At 39.0% G+C, this 13968-nt stretch overlaps 7 protein-coding genes across 9 annotated transcripts in view; 3 read left to right on the top strand and 4 right to left on the bottom strand.

Annotated features, from left to right (window-relative positions):
- The window catches only part of LOC132201736 (uncharacterized), a 76683-nt gene that overhangs the window by 14090 nt on the left and 48625 nt on the right, over positions 1-13968 (bottom strand). The gene's annotated exons all lie outside the window — the stretch shown is intronic.
- On the top strand, positions 173-3326 carry LOC132200560 (E3 ubiquitin-protein ligase sina-like). The gene is made up of 5 exons (XM_059626103.1): positions 173-443; positions 971-1492; positions 1647-2131; positions 2233-2553; positions 2703-3326. The coding sequence occupies exons 2-5, from the start codon at positions 973-975 to the stop codon at positions 2967-2969; spliced, it is 1593 nt and encodes a 530-aa protein (XP_059482086.1). The 5' UTR covers positions 173-443; positions 971-972; the 3' UTR covers positions 2970-3326.
- LOC132200559 (WD repeat-containing protein 91) lies at positions 3331-6410 on the bottom strand. The gene is made up of 13 exons (XM_059626102.1): positions 6077-6410; positions 5894-6017; positions 5702-5842; positions 5530-5645; positions 5286-5473; positions 5098-5219; positions 4834-5045; positions 4657-4778; positions 4426-4602; positions 4237-4372; positions 3953-4183; positions 3745-3900; positions 3331-3593 (listed from the first exon to the last, which is right to left on the bottom strand). Exons 1-13 carry the CDS (start codon positions 6194-6196, stop codon positions 3423-3425), a joined length of 2016 nt encoding a protein of 671 aa, XP_059482085.1. The 5' UTR covers positions 6197-6410; the 3' UTR covers positions 3331-3422.
- On the bottom strand, positions 6760-8296 carry LOC132201743 (SUMO-conjugating enzyme UBC9-B). 2 transcript variants are annotated; one of them, XM_059628180.1, is made up of 4 exons: positions 8154-8296; positions 7617-7896; positions 7416-7560; positions 6760-7224 (listed from the first exon to the last, which is right to left on the bottom strand). In XM_059628180.1, the coding sequence occupies exons 2-4, from the start codon at positions 7882-7884 to the stop codon at positions 7158-7160; spliced, it is 480 nt and encodes a 159-aa protein (XP_059484163.1). In that variant the 5' UTR covers positions 7885-7896; positions 8154-8296; the 3' UTR covers positions 6760-7157. The 2 variants fall into 2 exon arrangements, with proteins under 2 accessions (XP_059484163.1, XP_059484165.1); XM_059628182.1 differs by having other exon boundaries at positions 8158-8274.
- LOC132201741 (probable ribosome production factor 1) lies at positions 8281-9650 on the top strand. Its single transcript, XM_059628178.1, has 3 exons — positions 8281-8392; positions 8448-9222; positions 9320-9650. The coding sequence occupies exons 2-3, from the start codon at positions 8456-8458 to the stop codon at positions 9591-9593; spliced, it is 1041 nt and encodes a 346-aa protein (XP_059484161.1). The 5' UTR covers positions 8281-8392; positions 8448-8455; the 3' UTR covers positions 9594-9650.
- On the bottom strand, positions 9641-11148 carry LOC132201742 (aminoacyl tRNA synthase complex-interacting multifunctional protein 2). The gene is made up of 5 exons (XM_059628179.1): positions 10989-11148; positions 10593-10761; positions 10356-10541; positions 10078-10303; positions 9641-10020 (listed from the first exon to the last, which is right to left on the bottom strand). Exons 2-5 carry the CDS (start codon positions 10746-10748, stop codon positions 9665-9667), a joined length of 924 nt encoding a protein of 307 aa, XP_059484162.1. The 5' UTR covers positions 10749-10761; positions 10989-11148; the 3' UTR covers positions 9641-9664.
- LOC132201738 (zinc finger protein 131-like) lies at positions 11129-13965 on the top strand. Of its 2 annotated transcripts, none has more exons than XM_059628173.1 (7): positions 11129-11239; positions 11284-11435; positions 11495-11628; positions 12118-12329; positions 12387-12440; positions 12498-12593; positions 12651-13965. In XM_059628173.1, the coding sequence occupies exons 4-7, from the start codon at positions 12122-12124 to the stop codon at positions 13454-13456; spliced, it is 1164 nt and encodes a 387-aa protein (XP_059484156.1). In that variant the 5' UTR covers positions 11129-11239; positions 11284-11435; positions 11495-11628; positions 12118-12121; the 3' UTR covers positions 13457-13965. The 2 variants fall into 2 exon arrangements, with proteins under 2 accessions (XP_059484156.1, XP_059484157.1); XM_059628174.1 differs by having other exon boundaries at positions 11158-11239; positions 11295-11435.

The following is a 13968-nucleotide window of genomic DNA, read 5'->3' as shown; positions in this document are numbered from 1 at the left end:
AACTTGCGAATATAAGAACAAATGCATTTTTGTACAGATGTTAATTGCAATGTAATGGGGAAATTTTAATTGATCGAAATAAAGATTTGAGAGGAAAGATAATCCAAAATGTAGATACCATTTTAGTTTTAGAGGTTGCCGGTAGGTGGTGCGAGTGTTCTTGTTTACGGATATGGGATTATGGAGGAAACGTATTGTAGCATAGCATTGGTGGTCTGAAAACTGCATTTTACTGCTGCAATAAGGAGCTTTTGATGACGATAATGCGAGGTGGAGTCTTTTAACTGCAAAGAGGGAAAGTTCGGCTAGACAGAGAGTGCATTTTGAATCTAGATCCACTCTATTGTAATCCCATCGACTGATCTACGAGCCGTCATTTTTCTCCGCAGTCCTCCAGAAGTTCCTTCTAGGAATGCAGCAATTTAACTGTGTTTGTTGAATTGGTTAGTCATAATAGTCATCGTTTGCATTCTGACCTTTCTCTTGTTTGAGCACGAATGTTTCAAAATTTTTCGCAAAATTTCTCCGCTACATAATTTTATTTTTATGTAATGACCATAATGCGTAACGAATTTTCAAATTTAAATTTTGCATTTTCCATTTTAAGAACACTTCTCCCCAGGGTTTTATGCTTTCTTCCGAATGCATCATGAAATTATGAAATTTTCCAGGCTTTTTTTATAAGTCCTTGGACCTTTTACAATGCTTAATAAATTTATAATAAGGATCCAGAAGTGAAACAATTTGGTTTCTAATTATAATTAGCACATAGAAGTTAAAATTTGTTGTTAAAATTTAATTGCGAAAGTGATATTTTGTAATATCTTGCGCAACCATTAACTAGTTTTATTTATTTATTAAATTTGCATAATTTACAACCCCCTAGTTTGTAATTATTTCTCCTTAAAACGCTTTCATAATAAAAATTTTAATTCGGAATTTATTTATTGAATATTTTCCTTTATTGTAGCCATGGAAAGTGGGAGAAAAGGAGGCGCAGGACCAAGCGGTAGCTACCGGCGCATCATACCACCTTTGAACGACACCGACTCGGACTCATCGTTGGAGTACTGGGAGGAGAAGGGCCTGAACGAGAGCAGTTTTTCGCCTAGAATGAAACAGCCGTACGTCAAGAAGGAGCGAATTGATCCTGAGGAGGAATTGGTCTCGGCCGCCTGCATGCAACGCATAGTGTACAAAGTGAAGAACAACCCTGAGCCAGAACGACCGCCTCGCAACGAAGCTTCGACAGGGACCAACGGTGGCCCAGCTTCTGGCACTCTTGCTCCAATCTCTACCACGTCTTCTGTGGCTTCGGTCAGCAGCGAGTCATCTGGAAGTAGCGCTACCACCAAGTATACGGCGCCCACCTTCAGGAACAGGATGTTTGTCAACCTAGGAAAGTTGACCCTCACCCCAGCTGAACTAGTCCAGAGGGATATTTTGCGCTCGCGTGCTGAGGCTCGTTACGTCAAGAGGAGTGCAGACATCTGTAAGTTTAGATTGTTGTAAAATGATTTAAAGGAAAAATAACAATAAATTTTTGTATACTTTTTTAATATAAATTATTAATTCATTTTGTATTTATAATCAATTTTTACTTTTCTGAAAACATTTTTATATTAATTTATTTCCAATTCTTTCAGCAAGTGAACCTGCAATCCTGCCTCCCATGACTGATGCCGAGAACTCGACATGTGACCACAGTTACGCTACAAACCAGAGAGATGGATCTCCTCCCGTCGTCATCAACGCCAACAATCATTCCACACCAATCCTTTCCCTCACCCGTCCAACTACCATCCCCTCGTCCACAGACACCCCAGTTCTGGACACCACCGCCTCCCCTCCACCGGCCAAACGCTTGAGGATGTCTGACGAAGGCAGCGGCCTCAACAGCAACATTTTGTCCATGATCGAGTGTCCTGTGTGCCTCGAGTACATGGGGCCGCCAATTCACCAGTGCCGACGAGGCCACCTTGTGTGCAGCAGCTGCCGCGCCCAACTGGTCAACTGTCCTACTTGCAGGTCGAGGTTCACAGATTTGAGGAACTTGGTGCTGGAGCGAATTGTTGAAATGATCAGATACCCCTGCAAGCATGACAATTGCTGTGAGATGTACCTTTTGAAGGTAAGGATTGAAAATAAGTATTTTTAAGTAAAGTTTATTATCAAAATAATTTAAAGACATATCTAACTTATTTAATTAAAAATGTTTGAATTTGCTTTTAGAATAAAGGACACCATGAACTGAACTGCCAGCACAGGCGCTACACTTGCATGGCGCAGGGCTGTGACTGGCGAGGTGTTCACTCTGAACTGGTTCCTCACGTTCGAAGCGTGCATAGCGGACTGATCCACGACGGAAACCACATTGTCATTTCATTCCCTATCCAAATGTTGGCCAACTCAAGTCGCAACTATGTCCTGCACGCTTTCAACGAAATGTTTCGTGTCAACTTTCAACGCGGTCCTGGAAACACCCTGGTTCATGGTGCGGTCATCTACCTTGGACCGATAGACAACGCAAAGAACTTCACTTTCCAGTTTAAGGTTTGCTATTATTTTTCGAACCATTTCATATGTTTATTTTTTTACAAAAAATTTCTTTTTACACTCCATTCTCTCAATGTAAGAAAATATTGTTTGTAATTTTTAAAATATTATTTACAGTGGTTTGCATTTTACTCTTAATTTTCCAGATGGAGAAAGAGAAAGATGGGATTGAGCGTGGAATAACCTTCAAAAGGACGGTTCTGTCCGACGAGCAAAAACCTTCCAACTACTACAACAAAAGTGAGGCGTTCTCTGCCACGGTGGACATGCTGCGTTTAATCTCCACTAGCAAAGGCAAGGTTCATGTCACTGTGCTTATTGAAAGGAAGATCAGCAAGAAGGAGGACTCGTGTGTTCCTTCCATTGCTGGCAACGAGAGCAATGACGACCCGGAAGAAACTGAAGACAAGTAAACTGAATTCACTGAATCATCAACCTTATAAGTCGACTTCGTACACACTATTTTTTATGATTTTGCTACTGTGAGAACTTCTTCATTTTATAAAAAATCTGTATACCTCTTTTTTAGTTATTTACGTGGTTTATAATAATTATAATGTTCTGTTGCTCAGAAATCTTTAATACCTTCCATATTAATTGACACTAACAACCACTTTGTACAGTTGTGATGCAATTTTGTGTTCTTAATTAGTGCCACCAAATTCTGGCTAATGTCCCGAGCTTTTCTATTGCATTGAAAATGAACGATTAAATAAAAATAAATCAATATGTTATCTGCCAAATAAATTATCAATTATCTGAGATTAAAAGTGGGTTTTTCTCCGATTATGATATCCTCTTGAAAATTTATTATCACTTTCAAAATCACACATGTATGCATATTAAGTTTTTTTCAGAGATTATCTTCACTGTTGCAACAGAGTTGATATCTTGATCTTTCCATCTGACATCCCCACAATGCAAGTGCTGCAGTCGTTGGCGCTGCACCAGTCGACTGCTGTTGAAAAAGCGCCTTGTCCGCCGCCACCTTTGTTCATGCCGAGAGACAAAACTAGTGACAATCCTTGCGGAGTGATCTAAAATTTAAATTAATTGAAGATTATTGAGAAATCCCTTCAATATTAGAGTAAATTTTTAAATAATTAAAATTAATTTAATAAAGTGAGGCTTTTAAGTTTTATTTGAGTGAGATGTTGCAACAAATACTTTTTTTTCAATCCAACATACTTGATTAATGCAGTCTTCAGTGCGTCCACACATCAGCACATACCGTCCAGATTGCTCGAAAGTGAAGAGCTGCCCGTGTATTCCTGACGCAAGTGGCTCAGGAAGCATCGTTTCCCAAACTCGGTGTCCAGACTGATTCAAATTTCGCTGACAAAACTGCCAAAATAGGGATTGAATCAAAATATAAAATAAACTTCACTACAAATACTTTGCCATCTTGTCCAAGCGTAAAACAGGAAGTGAAATCATAAGAGAGTTGAAGGGATAAAACGCTTCCATCATGAGCCAACCACGAGTCGACGCATTCGCCCTTGCGAATGTCAAAAATTCGAACCACTCCATCCGTCGCACCAGCAACAAGCAACTGCCCATTGTGATTGTATGTGCAGCAACCGACCAAAACGGAGCGCGACGAGTCACCAATCAAAGACAAAGATCTCTAAGTTTGAAATAAAATTGATAAATTTAAAACTTAGCAAATTAACCACATGCCTCCAGTTTCCTTGTTTTAACATCCAGCAAGAATAGTTTTCCTTGTGATGTATAATCCCCACTGCTAGTCGAAGAGGAAAATGCAAGAGAGCACACTATTTGCGGTTCGCTCGGACTACAGCAAACATATAACACCCTAGAAAATTGATAATTTTATTGAATTTTGATCTTCCAGTTATTTAAATTTACCTAGAATCCTTTAAAGGAGAACCAGGTTGGTTTCCCAGTTCCCACACTATTTTCTTCTCGGCAGAGTCACACAAATAAATTGATCCTGCCTTGGTGCCGAGTATGAAAAATCTTTCATGTTTCCCGAGCCAGTCAATAGCAACAACATTGGCTTTGCATTGGAATGTAGCTATAACCCTGGAAGTTTACATTTTTATGTTTCACCCTACGCAAATGAAAGTTTTGAATTACTTTGGTGCCGGAGAAGTTAACCACACTTTGACCACTCCGTCAGCATCTCCACTTGCGACCAGAGACCCGGAATTGTTGAATTTGCACTGAGTTATGGCGCTGTTGTGAAACTCTTGCCATTCCTGAACAAAAAATGAGCCGGAATTGGAAAATACTCCAATAATTCAAGCAAGTTACCTGACTAAGAAGTAAAAAAGGGCAGCCCTCTGGAATTTTTGGCGGGACGGCTGCCTCGAGATCTTCTTTCGGCTTAGGGCTGGATTTTGAGTCAACTTTTTGGTTTGATGAAACATCAGCACCAATACTGCGCTGTGTGGAGATTCTTGTCTTGCTACTGGACCGTTTCTCGTCCATGCTAGAAGAGGAAACCACTCGTCGAGATGAAGTTGCTATTGATCAAATTATTTGTTTAGTATTTAAAAAAGACAGCTTTTTTAATACAAGTTTGTTGTTGTTTTCGTCCTAATATCGGAGAAGTTGGAATCCCACCGCTTATGTTGCGCATAATACTTTTCAGAGAGAGTGACTGGTTCTCAATAGTTGGAACAGCAGTAACTGTTTCTCTGAAATAAATTATCATTTATTAAATAGATCTGCCTATGAAGAAAATTTTGTCAAAGCTTCAATACCTTTTTCCAATAATGTAGAAGTCATCCATAAGTTCAGTTCGAGAACTTTCGATTGCGCTTGACTTTCCCTCTAGGTCTTGGAAACCAACTGCTGAAAGTTTCGACTTAAGTGTTTCGACCTCTTCTGTCAACCTCCTCATCCTTACAGCCTCGTCTTCAAAGCTTGCCAACGTAGGCAGAGGAATGCTCTGATTTTTAAAATTAATTAATTTATTTAATTGCAAGAGTTACTTTAAAGATATACTTGGAAAATGATGGCGAGGAAATTGTGTAAAGATGCTAGTAAAGTATCTTGCCAATGACGAGTAAAGAACACAGCAAAAATGTGACTTTCTTCTGGATTTCTGATATAGGGCAAAGCTGTTGAATTAAACATTTTAGAACCAAATTTAAAATAGATTTGATAAAATGCTTACCAAACCAATCTTTCCATTCTGATTGGCCTTGCAACTCTGAAGCCATCTTATTAAAGAAATCCAAAAGTTTATCGTTTTTGTTATTTGAGATTGTATTGACCACATAGTATTTCAAGACAGACGTTTCCAGCTTTCGGATTGCTTTAAAAAACAAAAATTAAAAACACAACCTGCAATTATTTATGTAAATACCAGGAGCAAAGTGAGATTCCAACTTGGAGAACATCCGTTGGTCTAAATGTGCCCATAATTCTCTGAGAGACGTCAAATCGTAGAAATTGACGTAAAGTACAATTTGGTCAACAATTTTATCAGCCTGGAAAAATTGATAAAAATTATTTCTGTCCAATATCGTCAAAGCCTAAATTTACAAACCCTGAATCCCTTGTCTTTGTCTGTTTTCAATTCACCATCAAAGGCTTTCAGGGTGTTGCAAAATCCCCGGAATAGGAGGTATTCTTTGACTAGTTCGTCCAAGTACTGGATGTGTGACATGACTGCTTTTGACAGAAGATCAAATTTCACAGCACGGCGGCCTAAATAGACTGCCTCTTTTTTGCTGAAGGAGAACTAGAGGCTTGATGCGTCAAAAGCGCAAATATTATCACGAAAATGTGAATTTAAAGTGATGAAAAATGACACCAAAAGTGATATTATATTATTCAAATTGGACTTGCGCCAGTTGTTTGTTTACAACTGAACTGCAGCTGAAAATAGGGGCGTGGGGGTTTCTAAAAAATGACATCCCCCTGATACCCCCACTACATATTATATTTTTTTTTACTGTACTTCAGGCAAATTTTTAGCCAATTATCATATATCGCTTTACGCGTCATCGTGTTCTTCAATATAGATTTGCATTTTAGATTTCTAATAAATATTTTATCATATTTTATAAACTAATTTCATCAATTCACAAGGCGGCAATAATTATTTTTCGGCAATATTTTAGCTCATGCCTTTTTTTATTTTGCATACTTTGGAGCACTTTGGAGGTTGCCAAATAAAGTTATTTCTAAGTTTTTATCTCAAGAAAACAAAAATGAAACACAATAAAGTGAAATTTAAATTACGAAGATAAGTTTAATTATTTTTATTTACTTATGATTTACACGGATTATGATTGAACCGAAACGTCCGAAATAGAAAATAAGATTGCATTGAAACATTGATATAAGTAACCGATCAAATTTTTTACATTTAATGAGTTGGTTAGATAAAAGAGACTTCTACCGACTTTGGAGAAGTTGATTCGATAAATTATTACGCTATAACTCCTCACTTGGCTGGCAATTTCAATATCATCCACAGGAACCAAGTCTATAGCCAAGAAGAAGAATAGAGTAACCAACCAATGCAGTCAGACGACACTACTGCAGATACACAATATTCGAGTCCACAATTATCTCCAGCATCACGCTTCACCGTCAACACCAAAGCTCAATCTTGCAGACACTTACTCGGCCACGGACATGGCCCTGGCCTGGGCTCGAACCCTCTTTTCGTATTCAAGTCTGTTCTGACTGTAAAGACACAAAAAATATGAGTTAAAAATAACAAGAATTAAAAAAGTTTACAGGAAAACTAGGAATTAAAAAAAATTCAGAATCCATTGGGATTTAAATGAATTTTCCCAAAGAGAAGATAAATTTATAAAACGAAGTATTGGAAGAAAATTAAGTTCTTGCTCAGTGAAATGATCGATTCCTCTCACCAGTATATGGTGTAGGCCTCAGCCTGTGCAGGATCCTTGATGTTTGGCTCATTCAGCAAATCCTGGATTCCGAGCAGGATCTGTTTGATCGTGATGGCCGGACGCCAGTCTTTCTCCTCGTCCAGCAGGGACAGACACACAGTGCCTTTAGCATTATTCAGTTGATTAAAATAGGTTAATGAATTTTAATTCAATTCATACCAGATGGGTAGACATTTGGGTGGAAGAGTGGTGGCTCAAATTTGCATTTTGGCGGGCTCGAGGGGTAGTCCTCCTTAAAAATCATCCTGAGCTTGTAGACTCCGTTTTCCCAGGGGGTGCCCTTCTTGCCGGGGATGGCGCACTCCCAGATCATCAGGTTCAGGCTCTGGTCGGTTCCCTTGGTGGGTCTGGCGACGAAGCCGAACGGATGGTCTTTGCGCCATGCCTTCCGTTCCTCAGCCAGTCGGGCTATCGCGATTCCAGACATGATTTCGCCGGTCTGAAAATGCAAATTATTTGATAATGACTAGAATCAAAGTGTGTGAACAGGTTCATTTTTGGTTGAACATGTTCAGCGCCAGCGGTAGGCGGTGAGAGAAAGGTCTAGAAATCTGCAGCTAATGTAGCGGGACAAGAGAGCTCGAAATGACGCGCAACTTAGCGCGAGATTTCAGGTCCATTGCTCCCGAGAAGGAAGCTGTCTGTGATTTGAAGGCACGGAATGAATACTTAAGTGCTGAATTAAACGATAATTACCTACGCTATCGCAGTTTTTCTGTAGTTGAGAAGAGTTTGCAAATCGTGTTGACAACACATCAACCGTCGACCTCTCGCAAAATGCAAAATCCCTTATCCCTTAGAGTTTCCGAATCTGTGTGTTAGGTGGCGCCGGGTGGCGCTTTGCGAATTGGTAGGCCTACTTTACGATCTCCGCGCCACCATCTGCAACAATGAAAACTAAATATAAAAAATAAAACAGCACAGCCAAAACACACGTGGGTCAATTAAAAATCCAACAGTTCAAAGTTTTAAAATCTTCTCTTTTTCCAGACTCAATAATGGCCAAATTTAAGCGTGAAAAGGTTCGTGCCAAGCCGGCCAAAGAAAGAGGAGACCCCAAAACGTCAGGTGACTCGTCAGGTGCTGTGGAAGGCGACGAAGGTGCAGTTCCTGCCATGCCGGACTTCAGCATTCCGCAGTACGTGAATGACATCAGGAACAAAATCCTCCGCAGGGAGATGGTGCAGAAGTTGCGAAGGAAGGCGACTAAGGAAAAAAAGAAGATCAAGGCTGAGAGAAAGAAAATGGGTGTCGAGAAAGGAGTGCCCAAGACCATTGAGAGTATGCGAGAAAAGGACGAGACGACTGTCGACGAGGCCAATGAGGAGCAGATGGAAGAGGTCGAGCTGGACCTGCAGACCGACGAGCTGAGCAAATACTTTGAACACACCTATGAGCCAAAAGTGCTCGTCACTTACTCGGACAACACCAACAAGCGGTCCGTCCAGTTTGGACGAGAACTTTGCCGAATCATTCCAAATGCACATTCGTACTTCCGCAAAAGAGCTGCCGTAAAGAAAATCATCGAGAGCTGCAAGAAGGAGGGAAATTACACCGACATCGTTGTCATCAATGAGGACATGGGCAAACCTAATGGACTGTTGCTGATTCATTTGCCTGAAGGGCCAACAGCCCATTTCAGACTGAGCAATGTGAAGCTCAGCAAAAAGATGCACATCAAGGTGGACAAAAGGGAATTCACTGACCACCGACCTGAGGTCATCCTCAATAACTTCACCACCAGGCTAGGCTACACAGTATCTAGGTTAAAATTTTTTCTTTTTCTATAAATTATAATTTTTAATGTTATAAAATATTTGAGAATAAGCAAATAATAATTTTGATTTTCAATATTTGTCTAGAATGTTAGCTGCAATTTTCCACTACGACCCGGACTACAAGGGTCGGCGGGCTGTGACTTTCCACAACCAGAGGGACTACATTTTCTTCAGGCATCACAGATATGAGTTCAAGAACCAGGAGAAGGTGAAACTGAGAGAATTAGGCCCTAGGTTCACCCTGAAGTTAAGATCTCTCCAGCAAGGTACTTTTGATTCCAAATTTGGAGATTACGAATGGATGATCACCGGCCGAAGGCACGAAATGGAGACCAGTAGGAGGAGGTTCTTCCTTTAAGTTTATATCTCTTATATCTAACAAATATATAAAACAATATGTTTTTGAGAAAATCTGTTTTTGTATTTTTATTAGTTGAACAGCTTGTCACATTTCTTCTGCCAAGTGGCCAATTTGCCAGAGCACTTGACAGATTTCTCATTTTTTAAATACGACCAAAGGGCAAAATCAGCAATGCTAGGGCCTTTCTTCAGTAGCCAGCCGTCAGGTCCTTCCGGAGCGAGTTTACTGATAAAGCTAGAGGAACCATTTTTCAAGGCAGCCCCGTGCAGCAAGTCCAGAAGCTGGTCGACAGAAGCTGCCTCTTCTGCCGAGAGAGAGTCTATATTTGTTGTGGGTGGTCCAAATCGTGAGAGAAGACGCAGAATATTTACTTCACTGCAAATTATCTGCTTAGCTGGTGAAGTGATGATTTGAGTTTGCTTGACTGAAAAATTAGAAACATGAATTATTTGAACGTTGATTTCTATTTTAAAAAATGTACCAGGAGTCCAAATAATTCGAATCATCAGGGTGGGTACGCCCTGTAGCTTGGAAGATGTGTTGAAGAGGTCGTTCAGCGTCTTCGGCACTTTGGGCTTCAATGACGAATGCGAATAGGTTGAGATGGATACATCAATTTCTGGAGACCATATTTTCTGAAGAGCTAGAAGTGCGTATGGAGGGTTTGACGGGTTGGCAGCAACAACAGCTTCAGTAACTTTCGAGAACTATAAATTTTTTTATGTTAATTTGTTGGATATTTTCATGAAAAAAAAATACATCATAGGCTGTGCTGAGAGTTGTTTGCTGCTGCTTGGTAGGTGCCTTTGTAACAGGTTCCTTGACTAATTTCCTGAGTTCATCGAGCTTGCTTTTCAGGTTGTTCAGCTTCAATAAAATATCCTCCTGGACAGCTTCCAGTTTTGCGACTTCTGACGGGGTACGCTCTCGACTGCCGTGCTTGCTCTAATTTTTTTGTGTTATTAATAAAAAAATCATGACTGACCAAAAACTCACCTCGTTCAACTGGACTATTGTCGGGCCGTTTGCAGGGCTCAAAAACTCCACATTCTCAGGGGTGCCGTGGAGATTTTTCATCTGGTACATGCATGTCGGAAGATCGGTAACTTGGTTAGCCACAAAAATTGGCTTCACTTTGTACATGGATGCCATTATTTGTCCGCTTCTATAAAATAAAAAAATTATTAGTACATATACGCTGCATGAAATAATTATCACAACATTGATGCAATAAAGTCCAAATTGATAGATAATGATGCAACGTGTGTAAGGCCAAAACGAACATGAGATTATTACATTTCGTACTTTTTCTCAGAAGGATATTGAAAATACATAAGGCAAAAATTGCTATTTTTTAAGTTCAAAACACATAGACAAACACCAAAAACTTACGATTCAATAACGTCACAAAGTAAAATATTACTAAAGATTTTTGTCTCGAAAATTTTTGGAGACCCGGCCAAACGTGGGGTGGTAGATCGCAAGGGGGAAGGGGGCGTGGTTCTAACACCCACTGAACCCACTCGCCCAGACGACCTTCAATGATGCCAACCAATTAAGGAGTTTGTTGTTTTTCCAAAACAGATGCATCCGAATTACACGTCGTTAGATTATTAACGCTACTAAATGCAAATAACATGAAGGTAATTTTTAACACAAAGGCCAGTGCATCTAAATATCAATTAAGCTTTTAATTAGCGTTCAAATAAAATGACGGCGCAGCAAAATTGACCGAAAAATTATCGTTTCCCGCTGCTTTTTACGGCGCCTTTCATTGGCCAGTGACCCTTTCATCCTCTGACGTGCGCAACCAAAACATTAGCCGAACCAGCTGCAGAGGTAACTAGGAAATAATTTTTAAGGACTTTTGGAAGCACTGACCCTGTGCATCTGCAAAGATTGTTTTCAGAGGAAAAATAGTCAGCATGGGAACCCCATTGCAGCAAACCACTCTCCGCCGCATAGAATTTGCACTTTATTCAAGATTTTGAAGAGTCCGAACTATTAACAGGACTGGCGATCATATGTGCTGGTAATTCGTAACGCCCTTGCCCTACATAGTGCAGACTTTTGTAAAATTTGCATAGAAATCCTTTAATATTTTATTTTTTATTTTGATCAAACAATAAAATCAGCTTAAAGATAAATCACCGCAGCTTTTTGGAGCTCGCTCTTTTCTAGTTAATTCTCGTCGGAGGAAAGCTCTGCGTGGACAAAATATTAATCTTCGATCTTGTTGTTTTCTATGAATACATTATCTTCCAAAGTTTAAAATTCCAAACCTATACAATTGATCCGTTTTCAAAGGAACGAAAATATTTTCCTGTTATTGAAATTGACTTTTTTGATGTAGTATCAATATATTTGATCTATTTTTTTTTCTTAATTAAATTAAAATTTACAGGATACTACTTATATAATATTAAATATTATTTTATTTATATAAGCATTTTTTTAATAGCTCTTTAAATATTTAGGCTTGGATGGATAAAAATGCAGTAATTTAATTTATTTTTCACAGAGTCATGCCAAACTACAAAATTGGAAAAAGGGGAGCTCTCTCAGTCATTAGATCTGCTCTTCCAAAGAAAATCCAGAAGATAACCCAAGCGAGTCACGAGGTTGACCATGCTTATGGTCATTCATCTTCTTCGTGTGCACTGAAATTTGAGCTGATTCAGCTGCTAGCCGACTGCTGTGATGTGAAAATAGAAAGCAATGATTCTAATTCTGGTAAATGGAGTTGATTTAAATTTATTATGCAATTTGTTGATTTTATTTTCCTCGTAGCTGCCCCTTCTCCACTCTGTGATTCTGTTCCTACAAATTATGATTGCTCAGAAGGTAAAAAATAATTTTGGGTGAAAAAATAAATAAATATAAATGCAATAAAATTTTCAGAGTATGACAGGTGTTTGTCACCTGATTTAGTCAAAGTAAAGGTGGAGCCTGGCATCGAAATGCAGCTTAAAGAGAGCTCGCTTTCTAGTGATCATGGTATTTGTTTTTATATTTTTTCCAAAAGAAACCATAACTTTTAAATTTAATATTTAGCTATAATCATCAAGTGTGGGGAGGATCTGGATTTGTCTCCTTCAAAAATATCATCAATTGCGTCTGAAATAATGCAGCCCCTGGACGACAAGAGCCTGCCGTTGATATCTGTGAAGAATTTCAAGTGCGACGACGAAGAGTACTCGTTGCCTGACGAGGACAGTGCGAGCATCGAGGGAAACGAAAATCAGGAAGACTCGGACTTTGTGTTGAATGTGGAATACAAAACGGAGCAGAACGTGCAAACGTCTTACAAATTTTTCAAGTGCTCAGATTGTGATCACATTTTCCCGTCGCATAAGAAGCTGGTCGAGCACGTCCAGGGCAACACATCTAATCCGAGTCTGAAAGTTCTGTACAAACAGAAATGCGGTTTCTTCTGTGAGATTTGTAAAATGCGCTTGATGAACCACAAGTCATTGCTCTTGCATAAAGTTCAAAAGCACAGCACCATTTTCCAAACGATTGTCCCGGTAAAAAAAGAGGAAATGGCAGTCCCTTGTGGAATGATTTGCAAAATTTGCTCCAAACAATTCAATTCACAGACGGAGATGGATAGTCATATAAAAGCCCATGAGAACTTTATGCCCTTTGAATGTCGAAAATGTTACAAGCGTTTCAAATTTCATAATGAAATGAAGGAGCACAATGCCGAGGTCCACGAGGTTTCCAAGGACGCCCGAGGCTGGTACATGTGTAAGCTGTGTGATGGGACTTTCAAGAAGCTAATCGACTACAAATCCCACACGTATCAAGATCACTGCGTTATTTTCAATGAACTTTACAATATCACAAAGACTTGTTGAGAAAAATATTTATTATTAACATGCTGTGGTGTTTAAATGACTTGCAAAGAGGTGTCTCAGCCCCTCAGATAAAAGAAATCCTAATCAGCTGTGCTGTGGATAAAAAAATAAGGGGCAAGCTTAACAAGTTACTTTACTTAGCGGGTTCATTTTGTAACAATAAATGGGAGTAATATTAAAACCTTACCTACTTTTTTGGGCCGAACGATATTTTCTTAACCACCGAATTTGGATTTAATTTAATTAATAATGACGAAAAAAAATGTGAATTGAATTATTAAATTTTTTTCAGCTCTCAGAGACCTCTCTTTGCTTGTCATAAATATTTATGCTTTTTCTGTGCAATCTAAAAGTTTTATCTGCTAATTATTTCAACTATATATACAATACTTGTTTTGCCACAAAATACTGTAGGAAACTGTGAAAATGGTAAAAAGTAAAATTTTTAAATAGATGCCTTTCTATTTCTATCTAAACACTAAAACAAAGTAAAAGCAGCGTTTCTTTTTAAC

This window comes from Neocloeon triangulifer, unplaced genomic scaffold (assembly GCF_031216515.1).
Source record: "Neocloeon triangulifer isolate White Clay Creek 2 clone unplaced genomic scaffold, ASM3121651v1 ptg000014l, whole genome shotgun sequence".
Taxonomy (NCBI): domain Eukaryota; kingdom Metazoa; phylum Arthropoda; class Insecta; order Ephemeroptera; family Baetidae; genus Neocloeon; species Neocloeon triangulifer.
The sequence above is the reverse complement of the archived record's forward strand: the minus strand, read 5'-3'. Positions and strand labels throughout refer to the sequence as shown.

What these genes read in the sequence shown, in the direction of transcription:
- LOC132200560 (XM_059626103.1), top strand. Translation starts at nt 973, where the DNA reads ATGGAAAGTGGGAGAAAAGGAGGCGCAGGACCAAGCGGTAGCTACCGG. An exon ending in CAAGAGGAGTGCAGACATCT is followed by an intron (nt 1,493 to 1,646) that starts GTAAGTTTAGAT and finishes CAATTCTTTCAG; the next exon opens with CAAGTGAACCTGCAATCCTG. An exon ending in GTGAGATGTACCTTTTGAAG is followed by an intron (nt 2,132 to 2,232) that starts GTAAGGATTGAA and finishes ATTTGCTTTTAG; the next exon opens with AATAAAGGACACCATGAACT.
- LOC132200559 (XM_059626102.1), bottom strand. Translation starts at nt 6,196, where the DNA reads ATGTCACACATCCAGTACTTGGACGAACTAGTCAAAGAATACCTCCTA. An exon ending in TTAACTTCTCCGGCACCAAA is followed by an intron (nt 4,603 to 4,656) that starts GTAATTCAAAAC and finishes GTAAACTTCCAG; the next exon opens with GGTTATAGCTACATTCCAAT. An exon ending in TTAAAACAAGGAAACTGGAG is followed by an intron (nt 4,184 to 4,236) that starts GCATGTGGTTAA and finishes TTTCAAACTTAG; the next exon opens with AGATCTTTGTCTTTGATTGG.
- LOC132201743 (XM_059628180.1), bottom strand. Translation starts at nt 7,884, where the DNA reads ATGTCTGGAATCGCGATAGCCCGACTGGCTGAGGAACGGAAGGCATGG. An exon ending in CCCAAATGTCTACCCATCTG is followed by an intron (nt 7,561 to 7,616) that starts GTATGAATTGAA and finishes ATAATGCTAAAG; the next exon opens with GCACTGTGTGTCTGTCCCTG. An exon ending in GAGGCCTACACCATATACTG is followed by an intron (nt 7,225 to 7,415) that starts GTGAGAGGAATC and finishes GTGTCTTTACAG; the next exon opens with TCAGAACAGACTTGAATACG.
- LOC132201741 (XM_059628178.1), top strand. Translation starts at nt 8,456, where the DNA reads ATGGCCAAATTTAAGCGTGAAAAGGTTCGTGCCAAGCCGGCCAAAGAA. An exon ending in CTAGGCTACACAGTATCTAG is followed by an intron (nt 9,223 to 9,319) that starts GTTAAAATTTTT and finishes ATATTTGTCTAG; the next exon opens with AATGTTAGCTGCAATTTTCC.
- LOC132201742 (XM_059628179.1), bottom strand. Translation starts at nt 10,748, where the DNA reads ATGGCATCCATGTACAAAGTGAAGCCAATTTTTGTGGCTAACCAAGTT. An exon ending in CAATAGTCCAGTTGAACGAG is followed by an intron (nt 10,542 to 10,592) that starts GTGAGTTTTTGG and finishes CAAAAAAATTAG; the next exon opens with AGCAAGCACGGCAGTCGAGA. An exon ending in CTCTCAGCACAGCCTATGAT is followed by an intron (nt 10,304 to 10,355) that starts GTATTTTTTTTT and finishes AAAAATTTATAG; the next exon opens with TTCTCGAAAGTTACTGAAGC.
- LOC132201738 (XM_059628173.1), top strand. Translation starts at nt 12,122, where the DNA reads ATGCCAAACTACAAAATTGGAAAAAGGGGAGCTCTCTCAGTCATTAGA. An exon ending in AAATTATGATTGCTCAGAAG is followed by an intron (nt 12,441 to 12,497) that starts GTAAAAAATAAT and finishes TAAAATTTTCAG; the next exon opens with AGTATGACAGGTGTTTGTCA. An exon ending in CTCGCTTTCTAGTGATCATG is followed by an intron (nt 12,594 to 12,650) that starts GTATTTGTTTTT and finishes TTTAATATTTAG; the next exon opens with CTATAATCATCAAGTGTGGG.